This window comes from Anoplophora glabripennis, unplaced genomic scaffold, assembly GCF_000390285.2.
Source record: "Anoplophora glabripennis isolate ALB-LARVAE unplaced genomic scaffold, Agla_2.0 scaffold14, whole genome shotgun sequence".
NCBI lineage: Eukaryota > Metazoa > Arthropoda > Insecta > Coleoptera > Cerambycidae > Anoplophora > Anoplophora glabripennis.
The window spans coordinates 2,616,193-2,631,133 of NW_019416352.1; the positions used below are offsets into that span (position 1 = coordinate 2,616,193).

General features: G+C 29.8%; 3 protein-coding genes across 4 annotated transcripts; 2 read left to right on the forward strand and 1 right to left on the reverse strand.

Moving 5' to 3' along the window:
- Positions 1 to 692: 692 nt before the first annotated feature.
- LOC111691424 (cytochrome P450 4C1-like) lies at positions 693 to 9,537 on the forward strand. The gene is made up of 8 exons (XM_023454215.1): positions 693 to 852; positions 1,315 to 1,424; positions 3,420 to 3,510; positions 3,659 to 3,844; positions 3,944 to 4,293; positions 5,403 to 5,471; positions 7,116 to 7,467; positions 9,179 to 9,537. Exons 1-8 carry the CDS (start codon positions 693 to 695, stop codon positions 9,337 to 9,339), a joined length of 1,479 nt encoding a protein of 492 aa, XP_023309983.1. The 3' UTR covers positions 9,340 to 9,537.
- A 1,042-nt stretch (positions 9,538 to 10,579) lies between these two features.
- LOC108904041 (ubiquitin-conjugating enzyme E2 S) lies at positions 10,580 to 12,890 on the reverse strand. Its single transcript, XM_018706415.2, has 5 exons — positions 12,750 to 12,890; positions 12,535 to 12,688; positions 12,295 to 12,482; positions 12,044 to 12,172; positions 10,580 to 11,299 (listed from the first exon to the last, which is right to left on the reverse strand). The coding sequence occupies exons 1-5, from the start codon at positions 12,765 to 12,767 to the stop codon at positions 11,174 to 11,176; spliced, it is 615 nt and encodes a 204-aa protein (XP_018561931.1). The 5' UTR covers positions 12,768 to 12,890; the 3' UTR covers positions 10,580 to 11,173.
- A 522-nt stretch (positions 12,891 to 13,412) lies between these two features.
- On the forward strand, positions 13,413 to 14,894 carry LOC108904046 (ADP-ribosylation factor-like protein 6-interacting protein 1). Of its 2 annotated transcripts, none has more exons than XM_018706421.2 (4): positions 13,413 to 13,557; positions 13,839 to 13,953; positions 14,188 to 14,444; positions 14,495 to 14,894. In XM_018706421.2, exons 1-4 carry the CDS (start codon positions 13,546 to 13,548, stop codon positions 14,711 to 14,713), a joined length of 603 nt encoding a protein of 200 aa, XP_018561937.1. In that variant the 5' UTR covers positions 13,413 to 13,545; the 3' UTR covers positions 14,714 to 14,894. The 2 variants fall into 2 exon arrangements, with proteins under 2 accessions (XP_018561937.1, XP_018561938.1); XM_018706422.2 differs by lacking the exon at positions 13,413 to 13,557 and adding an exon at positions 13,643 to 13,786.
- Positions 14,895 to 14,941: the final 47 nt, after the last annotated feature.

Consider the following 14,941-nt stretch of genomic DNA (forward strand, 5'->3'; position numbering starts at 1 on the left):
ATTGTAAACAACCCTGAAGGGGTTGTTATAATATAAAAATGAAATAAAAGATTTAAATTAAAAAAAAGGCTTGGTACAATTTTATTTCTGTGTTATACTTAACAGAGTCAATGAATGAATGAATCCCAGTGCAACTTAAATCAAAGTTACCACTCTGAGATTTTATTTTATATAAACAAAGATATGTATAACAAACTTATCGACGAGCCCGCAGGAACCAAAACTGCTGACCAAACCTTCATAGTCCGCAAGGTCATCGCTAAAGCGTCAAATAGCCAACACGATATTGTTCTATTCGAAGGATAATTTATTTATTTACAAGTACAATATTCAAACCGACAAGATTCTAGTTACACAACAAGGTAAAACAGAAAAAGGGGAGATGTAAAATAAAAAATAACTAACAAAGTGTAAACACAAATAAATAAGATAAAATAGAAATCGAAATATTTAAAATACAAAAAAAAAATTAAACATTGTAATTACTCGTATTTGTTTCAAAGTATAAAAATTCGTTTTTATTGGCTGCATTAATTGAAGTCACTGGGATTATAATATTACCAAAGTTATCAGCAATAGCAATAGCATTATAATCTACAATAAAATACTATAAACTGCAAACTACAGATTATCTAATTCGTTGGAGGTAGATCAGTTTTCTTTGTGGGGTGTGGGGTATTACAAAAGTTATAATGTGGGAATATCTTGTTTTGATAGTAGCAATGATACCTTATTTACTATATATATTTAGTTGGTTAAAGAACTATCAATACTGGAAACATATTATGGCAATACCAGGACCAAAATCTTATCCTATGGTGGGTACAATGATGCAACTGATATTTGACGAAGGTAAACATTTAATTTTTTACTTAATTTATAAGTATGTGAATTAAATTATGTATTTAAAATATTATACAGTGTCCCGCATAAAATTCGATACAGGTGCATGGTCACCCCTACACCAAAATATTGTAATTCAAACAAAAGTGGTAGTGGAGATCCACCTTTAACTCCACATGGACTTTTTGGCTCTTGGATCAATTTGAAAACGTATGCCCTCGTATTATACATAATTCTATTCTAAAACTTTTAAAATATTTAATTTCAGTATTGAGCAAACAAGTATAATTTTTAAAATTGGTATATTTTTTAACAAAAAAAAACAAAATTGTTAAGCTAACAATGAAATTTAAAAGTACAAAAAGAAAATTTAAGCTGTAAATTAGATAAATTGTTCAAAATTCCCTTAGCCAATTAGATGATTTCATATACATTCCAATTCTCTGACTTTTCTCATAATTTGAATTTCAGATTACTTATTTTATAGCGAAGAGAAACGATCTAAGTCATTCTACCCGATTTACAAACATTGGAGTTTCACTTTATCAGTAGTATGTTTAATAAATGCAGAGGATATCGAAGTAAGTTTATTAACATTACTGAAGATTGTATTTTTACACTAGTGATCCAAGATTTATATTAGCAATACATCGTTACGTCTTTAATTATAAGAGTTCGGGGGATACGGCTCTTAACAGGGTCGTACTCGGCTCACTCTCCAATTTTTCATTTCAGTTATTTACAAGACGTTGTTAAGGTCGTTCTAGACTATTTTATATATCTGCATGAACTAGAAGTTTACGTCTAGTATGTTCTTTTATTTTCTTATTCAAACAAGGCATTTAATTACTCAGTGTGCGGTATTTCTGGTTAAGCAAAACTAAATTTATAAAATCAACCCCTTGACTGATTCTTCTTAGTGCAAAGGGTTGTTTATTTAAATATTTTGTGTTTAGCGTTCACACTTACATTAGTAACCTCCGATGCTTTTAACAATTGCATGTCTCTGAACTTTATCAGTTATATTATCATAGCAATATAGGTACCTACCTATAATTAAAAACTCAGAAGCAACAAAATATCCCATTTTTAAAAATACCTATGCATATTTCTATTCTTGAACAATAATTCATTTACAGAAAAAAAACGTTTAGAGTTTATTATATTATAAAATAAAATAGTGGAGATCTCTAGTTCCAAATTCTAATTCAAATAATTATTGTCAAGTATAGACGAAAAAATCATTCATGTCCATAAATACCTATTAACCTCATTTTTCTTGAAAATCAACTTGTGAATATAGTCCAGTCATTGAAGGCGAAAATAAGGTAAAAGCTCCCAATTCCTTCGGATAGCATGGATTTTCCTGAAATTTTGCATACAAGCTCATCTGACCCTCCACTTCAAAAGTTATATTGTCTAGATGTGTGCTTTTTTCTATTTAGGGGTGAAAACTACCCTTGTACGAAAAAAATGCGAAAATCGCAGATTTACGTATTTTAAAGATTCAATTCATGTTCAAATATGTTGGATAAAGTTCCTTTCATGTTTTTTTTTATATAATTTATGAAACTTAATTACTTTTCAACCCTTAAAAACTACCCTTCCGTGGCCAAAAAAATAGAAAAAAAAGTTTTTTACAGTTTAAAATATGCTTTTGGTGCATTCACAATGTATATTTCCTAAAAATTATATGCGAGTCTGATGATATAATTAATTTTTTTTAATTTTTTTGAATTTATTCTTAATATTTTTTTATTAAATTAATATCAAATAATTTTTTTATATATACATTATAAATGGATGTATTGTACAAAATGTTTTAATAATGGTCTGTTATTTTTTACATGTGTATATAATAAAATATTTAATTTTCATCACTATCATCATTTTACCATAAGTTTTGTAATTTTAAAGTTATAAATTTACTCAAAAAAAACATTTTGTAGGGAATTTAAGGCACCTTAAGTTCTGTGATTTAGTTTTTTTTGAGCACTTCGTTTTTTAGATTTGTAAGCTAAAAGGGCTCAGGAAAGGCAGTCTTGGAGCTTAGTTTTGAGCTTCTAACGGTCATAAATCAGTCAAATTTTGTCCTACAAAAATTAAAAAAGCAAATTGTTCAGTAAGAAAAAACCTACAATTTCTTATTCTATCATTTTTTTATAACTTTGTTAGTTTTTGAAATATTTTGAAAAAAGGCGATTTTTTAAAAAATTTAACAATTTTATTCAAAAGTAAATGAAATATTTTTTTAAATTTAGACTTCTAAAATCGTTCAAATTCCCAGAATCTACTATTAATACATAAATAAAGTAAAGAATGCAGAACGGATACGTTTAATTTTTTTCTGTCGTCATTAATTTTAATACAGATTTTTTTCTCAAAAATCATTTTATTTTTATTGTACTTCATTAGTTTTCATGCTAACGAACCACTCAATTTCTATACCACCAACAAAAATTCTCTGCTATTTAATTACCTTTATTTTTGCTTATGATCATTTTTTGATAAAACTGGTAGTTTTTGAGATGAGATAAAATGTTTCAGTGACTGGACTAATATGATTTTAATTACAGTTAGTTCTGAATAATATAAAACATATTAAAAAAGGTCAAATATATGATTTTCTGCACGAATGGCTTGGAACTGGATTATTAACAAGTAGTGGTAAGTAATAAATACCTGTACAGTAAGAAATAATAATAATAATAATATTTTCCTAAACCTTTAAATCATTTTGAAGAATGAATTTACTAAAAAATGCAATTTTGTACACCTTTTGCTGGAGCCATATACATCTAAGTATATATTTTAGGCAGCAAATGGCAAAATAGAAGAAAAATTCGAACTCCAGCATTTCACTTCAGTATATTACAGGAATTTGTAAGCATTTTTAACAGAGAAACTGAAAAATTGGTAGAGGTTTTGGAGAGAGACTGTGATAAACCATACATAAATGTACTGAAACCAATTACAGAATTCACACTATGCTCCCTGGGAGGTAATTTATGATGTTTTATTTTTTTACTTAAAAAATTAGAAGGGAAAGCTAAACATTTAAAAAATCAGGTGGGATTTTCAATTGAAACATAATTTTCAGAGACCTCACTCGGCGTAGATCTAAGCAAAGGCCAAACTTCGTACAAAGAAGCCGTATTTAATTTCGGCGTCATATTCATGAAGAGACTAATAAAACCTTGGTACCACAACGAATTTGTCTATAGTCTGTCTCCGTTAGCACGGGAGCAGCGAAAAGTAGTGAAAGTATTACATGAGCTATCAACTAGAGTCATAAGCGAACGAAAGAAATTGTTTTCGGCCGATGGTCAAATATCATATTCCGATAGGAAACGTCTGGCTATGCTGGACCTGATGCTGAAGGCCAAGTGTGACGGAGCCGACATAGATGAAGAAGGTATTAGAGAAGAGGTCGATACGTTTATGTTTGAGGTAATACAATAATGGATAAAGTTCATTTAACTATTACTACAGGCAGTAGGTACGCTTTAAAGACTCTTCAGTAACATCAGCGTTTTTTTAACAATCTTATATTTATAATAGGTTGAGTTGAGAAGTCCTATAGATAAATTGTCGAAAATAGTACTGGAAGTCTTACTTTTAACAGCTATTTAAAAATCATCGAGTGTTGGATGACCTATAAATGCTCCAACGCTCCCAGTCGACCATCTCCAATATTCCTAAAATTCTGCACAGATATAGCCCTTGATTCTAAGTTATAGGCTTTGGTCTTGCAATGAGCACGCGCGTGCTTCAAATTCCCTCAACTTTGATTGCTTGTTTCTTCAGTTTGGATCAACGAAGGATGAAATTTAGCTGACTACGAAACTACCTGTGCCAAATCCAGAGATAAGGTTACACATTAAGATAAGGATAGGAATTCCGATAACAGTGATGCTACTTGTTCAGATATTTCCTCCAACAGTAAAAATTTATTTATTGTTTTATTGCATGGTATATAATAACATAAAACAATAAAATTAAATTAAAAAAAGACAGATTAAACGTAAGTCAATTGAATGTCTTAATTGTCATGTATAAAACAAGAAATAAATAATAAAGTGACACAGTTGTGAGAAATATCGTGGAAATAGGTATCAGAACTAGATATGACAACGCTAATCTACATAGAGAAGTAAAGTTATAAAATTATTTCCCTGTTTCTGTTCTTGAAATCGTACAGATCTAATAGCAATCTAGCAGAAATGCTTAAATCGTGAATAAAAAACCGTTCTGGCAGAACAGCTTAAAATTTTCATTTTATCCGTTCCGATCCTGTTCCTGCTACAAAAAAAAATTGGTACAACTCTCAGTGATTTTTAGAGCAACTAATAATTACATATATTGAAATAATATAATAATTTTGTGTTTTGTTTTTGGAATGTAAACCACAAACTTAATAGAGTCTGAAGAAAATTGGGTAAACATACTTCGATTCATATGTATTATAGTGATATTGAATGATAATAAATATTTCTTGCCAATCTTGCCATGTTTTATTAGATATTAGATATGCATTTTAATGACGTTCTACATTCTAGGGTCATGACACTACTTCGATGGCAATATGTTTTGCTCTGATGGTACTTGCTAATGAAGAAAAGATTCAAGTACGTATTTTGATTTTTTTAATTCCAAACAAAATTTCAATAAAAAGATATTTTAAGTTCATGGTGGTTTTAAGACCGTTGAATTTCCTTAGCCTTAGTTAAGAATCTATGACTTGCACTTAAGGCTTGTTTACACGGGGACAGTACGTAAGTGCTAACTAAATTTTAAGTTACTGCTTTTTCTGCAAGTGCTGTTCGCACTGGTAAGTTCTAAGTTTAGTTGTTGGTAAGTTCTAGTGCAGTTTATATATTTGTAAACCTGACGAGATGAACGTGAGCCAGCAGTTTGTAGAAGAATTTAATGGCATACTACGTGATATCCTAAATATTATATTAGAAGAAATAAATGAAGAAATATATGAAGAGAAAAATAGACCTAAACGACTTTGGGAGCGAAAGTGCATCAGCAGGAGGGAAAAGTTCGGTGCAAGTCGTCAACTTGCACGAAAAAATAGAATAAATTCTATTCCAGTGTACTAAATTTTTACTTGCTCCATAACTTGTTACTTACCACATATGCGCTGTTCAAATAGGTGACTTAAAATTTAGTTGACTGTTCCCGTGTAAACAAGCCATTATGCGCTGTTCAAATAGGTTCAAGTGACTTAAAATTTAGTTGACTGTTCCCGTGTAAACAAGCCATAAGCTCTAGAATTTCTAGGCACCTCCTGACATTGATTGGCTAAGTTTATGCGTTCTAAGTCTGTAACTGGCGCGGCGGTGACCAAATTGAAAGATTCGTATAAGATCAAGGCTACATCAAAATGTTAATTCAGTTAATTAAATTCGGATATGTCCAGGGTGATTCAGAACTTATCCAAAAAAAAAAAATTGACAAACACAATTTTGTAAAAGAAAAAAATCAAAAAGGGCAGTTCGAAAATGATTTTCAAAATACACTTCTACACGGCACTAAAAACTAGTCCACTGTAAAACCTGACCTTGTGGAAGGCAAAGCATGCACAGCAACAAAATGTAATAAAAAAAAATGATCAGACAAAAAATTGAGATTTTTTCCCAAGGATAAACAAATAAAATTTTATAACACTTATCTTATATCAGCAAATTCAACTGCTTTTGCCGCTATTATTATTATTAATTAATAAAATTAATTTGTGGATTTAATAAAATAATTTGACACACCTGATGTTACAACAACTGTCCTAAATTTTGTCCACTGACGTGTAAAACACATTTGGGCCCGTCTTACCCAGTTTCTACGAACTAACACAAATGTTGTCTTGCTTCATCATAACACAAATGTTATCTTGCTTCACCATAAATTAAATGATATCCGTCAACTCCGAGTTGCTATACACGTAAGCCATTTTTGACACTTGAAAACTAATGTAAACACTATCGCAAAAACGTTAATACTAACATCGGATTTCCGTATCCGAAATCGCCTGGAGTCACGTGAATAGAGAGCGCATTACTCACAGCGCACAACGCGAATGACGCTAGAAACTACATAGCCCAGCAATGTAAAGGTTGAAAGTATTATTTTCTCGAAACTATAAAGATTTTACATTTTTTACGATATTGACTCCAATTTTCATGACACATCTATTCACAAATTTTTTTGGATAAGTTGTGAATCACCTTGCATGTTAAAATATCTGTTTTAACAAGTTTTTCCATTAGGAAGAAATATTGAAAGAAGTTGAAGAAGTTCTCGGCCATTCCGGGAAATTGCCTACATATAACGACCTGGTTGAATTGAAATTTATGGAAAGATGTATTAAAGAATGTTTAAGACTGTATCCGAGCGTACCTCTCATCGCAAGAGTGGCTGGCGAAGATATCAAAACACACACCGGCTATATAATACCCAAAGGATGCGGCATTAATATTTACATTTATGACTTACACCGATCTTCAGAGTATTGGGAAAACCCCGAAAAGTTTGATCCCGACAGGTTCCTGCCGGAAAACGTTGCGAGAAGACATCCCTTCGCTTATTTACCCTTCAGCGCTGGATTCAGGAATTGTATAGGTTGGTAATTAATTCAGTGGCGTGGTTAGTCCCAATTCTATATATTAATTTTCTTATAATTGTAGAAGGCATGGTTTATTATTAACTTTTTGTAACTGTTTTTTTTTTGGAATACATTTCCAGTGCCTGATTTACAGTGCGGTGGGGGCCTGTAGGCTGAAAATTTATATTTTTCAGAATCATTTTTCTTTCTTGTTTATGATGGGGAGTTCTTAAAATAAAAATTAGTTTTCATAAAAAAATGTTTGCTAACATGGTGGGGGCTTGTAGGCTGCAGCCCACACTAGCCTTTAGGTAAATCAGGCACTGAACATTTATCTTCCATAAAACTTTATTTTCTGGTTAATTCACTGAACTACCTAATTAATTATTTAGTAGAGTTTGGAAAACGCGGCTCCAAATAGAATTGGATTCGGTTTATAAGAATGTTAAATATAGTTAAGTTCAAAAAGTACTTAAAATTGAAAACACCCGATAAAATTGAGAGTTATAACAAGGCCAAATCTTTAGCTGCGTTTAAAGCAGATCACTGCTTCCTCAAATTTTCTGCAGTGAAATTTCTGTTTGTGTAAAGAAAATAGCCGTTCAAAGTTTAGTGTTGAAAAAGTGCAGTATGAGGTATTCAGCCACGATATTAATAATATATTTGGTAATAACTTTTCGTGTTTTCCAAAACGTTGTTTTTAATTTTTTTTAAGGTCCTATATTTTTTTCATTTAATAAGTATCATAATTATAGCATATATTAACATAACATCTTATCGCGAATGTTTTAATTCTGCAGATAAGTTCTGCAATTTGTGCATAGGATTAAGCAATATTATCTATTATCTATTATGAGGCATGGAAAATTTTTGCAATGGCACTGGCAATGGTATCTGTATCGACAACTGAGATGCAAAACTACAAAAAAATAGTTTTTGAATTGTGTTGTGAACTTGTTTCAAATTTCTAACCACATCTTGTCCATAACCATAAAGATCATATTATGTATTATATAAAAGGTTTTTATGTTTTTTATAATAAAATTTTAAACGAGTATATTTTCGCTGGTTATAGTTCATAAGAGGGAAAAAAAGTCAAGAAAATCGTATAACTATGTAATATACTTATAAGTGGGTATTTAGAATGTACGTACAAATTGTTGTTTAAGATCAATATTATTTGTATGAATATTAGAGGGAGATTTATATTTGGGTATTTACTTAAGAGTTTTGAATTTTGATAAAAAAGTATTTTGTTTTTACCTTCTACTGGAAAATAACCTGGATTGAAATAGGTTTAGCATCTCAGGTGATGATATAATAAATGCTAGTGCAGGGTAAACACAATTTCACCACTTCCTTCTATTTTTTTTTTAATTATAAAATTTTATACAGTTTTAATTCAATTTTTTATGTAGAATACAAATCTCGAATAGTTCCCCACGTATTTATGTAGAAAATGTTTTAAGCCAAATAATTTTTTCGAATGTGTGAAACAAAATTTTAAACAATTTTAAAAAAGTTTACGTCTCTGGATTCTAAGCAATTTATAAAAAAAAGATATTTTCACAAATAAGCCACTCGGCATCACAAAAACTATCCAATACCTCAATTTAAGGATGCAATTTTTCTGGAATTTTTTTGTAAATGTAAACGAATAAAATAAATCACCTAAAGCTATTAAAATTGGCACATCCTGTACGTGATAGTGACAAATTATATTTTCAGGTCAAAAATTCGCTATTTTGGAGATAATGGCTGCGCTATGTGGGATATTAAGAAAGTTTAAACTAAAGGCCGTAGACACACCAAAACAGATACAGTACAAACATGATATAGTTTTAAGACCTGTTGGAGAAGTTCGAGTAAAATTTGTTTTAAGAAAATAAATGTTTCTTCCTCTTACATATCTTTTTTGGTTAAGTTTATTTTATATTACTTTTTTAAGATGCCATAAACTTACATAGTTCTCATATAATATGCAGGGTGATTCACAAATTGGGACCAAATATGAAACCACGTATTCTTTGGTGAATTTTAAGGCGTCTTTCCTATAAAGTTTTTATCTATCTTCATTAAAAAGATACAGGGTGTTAAACTTCAAGAAATATTTTTCAGGTTTTTTTCAAAAAACATAAGAGGGTAGCAATTTGTAGAAAATTGGAAGACGAATCCGAAAATATCATGGTCGTTACTGTAAAGCAGTGGCGTACTATTTTATTTAGAAAAATATGCCACCGATACCCTGTATCTCCGCCACTGGAGCATGGAAGTTTTAGGAAAAGCCTTCAGATTTTGGACAATGTTTACATATAAATACATGTGCCCAATTTCAAATTATTTCACTCACTAGCTAATTTTTCGGCCATTTTGAGATTTGAATATTATCTCAGGGGGGAGCTCAAATCGAAAAAATATATTGGAAGTAACCCCCCCCCCCCCCTTAAAATTACTTTTTAAACACCTCCTTAAAATATTTGCACATCATTATGAAACACCCTGTATATTTTAATATCAGTGGTAAATTGACACAAAATTGTTAGAAAAAAGTTAGTTTTGGAATAAAATGTATTATTTAACCACTTTTGTATAACTTTCAACTCGTTTTCTGCATTTCTATATACACCTAACCAGTTTTGCCTCCATGAAATATGACAGCAGTATTATCTGGATAAGAAATCACTTTGCATTAATAAATACATTTGTAATTATTTATATTAAAAATAAACATAGGTCCTAGAACAGTACCCTGTGGGACACTTGTTTCTATCTCCAAACCTTTACTTTTATTTTTATGAACTATATCTTTTTGTGTTAGTTTTTTTCATTCGAATTATAATTTGCACTTTATTTTTTTTATTGTTGAAATTGCGAGGTAACTTTGTTAAATTGATAGATTTTATGTGTTGTATGGATTTCAATAGTCAAAATAGGAACAGGACTAAGACTGAATGACACAATTTGGGAATATTGACAAATTTCATCGAATAATTTAAATTATTGAAGTGGATAAGAATTGTAAGCAGAATGGAACACAAATAAATAAACCAGGAACGAAAGGAATGATATGTAAGAAAGATCGGGGATATGGACAATTGTGTAGTTTGGTAAATCTGGACGTAAATCGTGTATAAGGAATCATATAATTTTTATTCATAAATAACATCACAAACTACACAAAGACTTCCTAAAACTCATACAAATGGTGAAATAAAAATTATGGATTGCACTTTTGGTGTGCAGTGCTACACCTAAATAAAAACTAGAGTAACCTAAAATCAATTACATACACATTTAATAGTTCAAACCTCACATCAAATGTACCTAATTAGGAAAATTAAAAGAAAACAATAATTTAAACTATTAAACATTTTAAATCACACAATCCGAGACACAAGGCAAATAGAGAAACTTATAAGACTTCAGTCAGAATTGGCAACTTTCGAAAACATTTATAAAGAACTACTTTACGATACACCCATATTACCGTCTGCAGGTGGATAACATGGGAATACCCTGTAAACTGAATAGGTCTTTTCCACTGAAATATATACAACATAATATCCTGCCACACTCGTCTATTCTAATTAAAATATTTCGAAAGTCTCCAACAAAAAATGCATTTAAACAAATACTCGATCCTAAATTTAAAAATTAAATATAAATAAACATTTATTTTAAATATATAAAAGTTTAAAAGTACAAAGTTATAAAAAATTAACCTCATAAACGTTTTAATGTCCGTTTTTTGTCTTTTAGTATTTTTTTCTTTTCCGCTGTTAATTTCTTATCGCCAGCATGCTTTTTAGCTAGAGGACCTTCTCCCGTTATACCCTTACATTTATGTTGCTAAAATAATAAATATTGTTGTAAAATATTGCAGTATCTGTAATGAACAATTGAAGAATTGAACAGGAACTCTTAAGAGTATTTTCAATTCAACAAATATACTACTTTTAGGCAGCCAAAGGGGAAAAAAACTCATTTAGTAAATACAACTGCAACTGACTCAATTTATAATTACTTTGTAACTAGGTAACGTAATAAAAACGATAAATAAAATGTACCAATTTTTTTCTGCTAATCTTACATTTTTCTCAAAAGTAGTAAAAACTGTATCAAAATAGTAACAAAACTGTATCAAAAAATATATTTTTTATGATCATATTTTTTAATGTAATTTTAACATTAGTAAAAAAAAAAATAATAAATATTTTAATATTGAAGGTCAATAAAGTGTTTTCTAAGGTACATTTGTAAATTGTTTAACATTTAACAAGAGCTTCAATCAAAATAGTATGAGAAAAGTGATAAAAAAATAAACTACGTAAACAAATAATATTTATCATATGTGTAGAAATATTTAATAAAATTGATGCAATAAATAACAATGGACCAATACTTCTGTTATATTAGAGTATGGGCAGCCCATATCGGTTAAAGTTATAAAGACTATATATCACACATATTTTGAAATATCAGTATCTGCCGATGCCTAGTTAAGAAGACAATATTGTGCAGTATAATTATGTGTAACTAATTTCAGAAAACAAATTTTGCAAATAAATAAAAGTACCTATACCTAGAACTTACCTGAGCATGAATTTCGGTCATCATTTTAGCTCTTTGAGAGTAATCATCGTAATGTTCTAAAAGAAGTTTTCCAGCCTCCTCATTAAGTGCAGACTCGGCATTTGGGACAATTAAAAGACACTTGATGGTCTAAAATTAAAATAAAATAAATATTTGTCAACAATTTAAAAAGTTGAAGACAACATAAGAATTTTTTAAATGAAAATAATTAAAAAATCGTACATACACAACTAATTCCGTAGAGTACTTACAAGTAATATATGTTTGATTCCGAGATCTGATTTCCAATCCTTCTTTAATGTATTAACACAAATTTCCCCATTTGACGCTACATTGGGGTGAAATATTTTAGTCAGAAAATGAGCCTTAGGGGGTTCAGTTGGAAAGCCCTTTCCAAGGGTTAGTTTTACTTTAAAGAGTCCTCCCACGTAGGGTGTACCTAATAAATAAGTAAAAAATGAAAATATTAAGGTAACACAATTTATCTTTACCTGCAGGGCCATCTATAAATGCCTGTATATCTGTGACGTCTTCCTCGTTAATTTGAACTTTAATACCTTCAGGTGGATTATTGACTAGATCTTGCATTTCTTTAACAACCCCTCTTATGATTTGGGGGGATAAGTTTTCTACATTGTTTGACATCTGAAATACAGAAATTTTAATTAAAAAAAAAGCTTTTCTACAGCATTTTCGTTATACTTACTGTTGCAGTTGATGCCATAATATAAAATATCACAAGTTTTTAAACAAAAAATGTTAGCTATAAAAGCAAGAACACATTAAATTAACGTCATAACATTGATAAACTTGGCGTTCTAGAGAAGACAGGCACATTTTGAATTTTGCCACCAATAGCAAGCCTTTATTCATTCACATTCACCTTTTAATCTCAAACCCAAAGTACATGATAAAAGCGCAGTTCTTATTTTGAATTTTATTTCTTAGTTTTCGTCCATCAACAAATTTTTGTGTATATGCAATCTGAGAAATTTAACAATATCATGAATAAAAAAATTAAACAGAAAAATATATGATTTTTTTCTCATTATTCTATATTCGCGCCCCCTTTAGTGAATATTCACAACTAGAATTTTAAAATAACGAATTGTTTATTGAATTCTAGGTAGCCTTTTTCGTTTCAACAACTCAAAATTAATAGGTATGTCTAATATTTAATTTTCTGAACAAATATATTGTTAGGGTGATACAAGCATTTCAGTGACTGATAAAGATCGAATTTTTGTCTACTGACTAGTATTTTATTCTCATATAAAAATTACTTAACTGCTAAAATAATTATTTGGGCATAGAAATAGAATGACGTAACGGTAAACCACAATTTTGCTCGATACCTGTACCACCATTGTGATACCACTTATACCAACACTTTGAAACTAAATTGCTCGTCTTTCTTCAAAACAAAACAGAACGTCGAAATTGGGAAACGTCACAGTCATATAATTTAGAAGAAAAAAAAATCACAGAGTTATTTAAACACAATGTCGGACACCGTAAGTAATTTTTTCTTAATAATTTCCTGCAATTAATTACCTACTTATCATCCCAACCTAACCTTAACAAATTTTCAAGGAAACTGAAATAACCGTTCCAAGGTCTTTTGAAAATGCAACTATTGGTGATGCAAAATTTACAAATTTAAACTTATTTAAAAACTTTGATGATCCAGTAAACATTCCTGCTTATCCAAATGAATACAAAATATCATATCCTCCTACCATGGTATCTGCTAGTAGTTACTATTTTTGTGCATATTTATCTTATAAAATTTTAGGAGTCACAAATTCGAAAGCTGAGGCTGTCATTGGAAACTTGGCGAGAGGTAATACTAAGAATAAATGAAATTATGTTATGGAAAAAGCAATGGTATTCAACAGCAATCATGGGAGGTAATGTCAATATATTTACTGAAAGTATTGCAATTCTATTATCTCAAATTATAGATAAAACATCATTAAGTAATTTAGTTACAATATCGATTTATTAAATAAAAATATTCTCTAGTATTTTTTGGTAATGATTTGCTCCAGTGAATAAAAATAATAGCAATTTAAAATCAAGGACATTGTTTAGAATGCCATAAACTAAATTAATCAAATATATCATTTATGCATATTTTTTAGGCTGTACTGTGATGTTTATGTTGATATGGCTATTTGAACCGAACCTATTAACTATAATATCGTTATTGGGATTAGTCATAACAGTAGGAGATTATGTATTACCAGCACTGATCGCTACACTCTTTAAGGCTGAAATGTGGACCTCGGAAAAGCAAACACAGTATGAAGAAATATGCACAAATATTGTTCTGTATAAAACCAAGTTCGAATTATTGCTTTCTTCGTATTATAGGATGAAAGTAACCAACTCCAAATTGGTAAGTTGTTATGTGGCCCTGACTTTTAAATACTTAACGATTCGTTGTAGTACTTCACTATCACTATATTCGGACTTGCTTTTCTTGCTTGGATTGGGGGAACAATTAGTAATCTTTTCTTGACGTATGTTTTATTTTTATTTATATTGTTACTGCCTGGCATGTCGCACAATGGTATGTTGAATAAAGGCTCAGAAACACTGTCGAAGATCTTCAGCGATCTAGTGGAAAATGCAAAATCGAGGGTTGGCCAGAAAAAGATACAATAAACATTGTAGTTGAAAGTTTTAGTTGAATAGTTCTTTACCATTATTTTGTGAGTTTGCTCAAAATCTTTTGGTATTCTGGGTATTTCTATCATTTTATGAAATTGTCAGTGTGATATTTAGACTGATGTTAATAAAATGTAATTAGTTTTATATATGTATAATAAATTATCTTTTTTATACACTATGTTATTTTATATACAAAATAATTATAATAATTATAATAATATA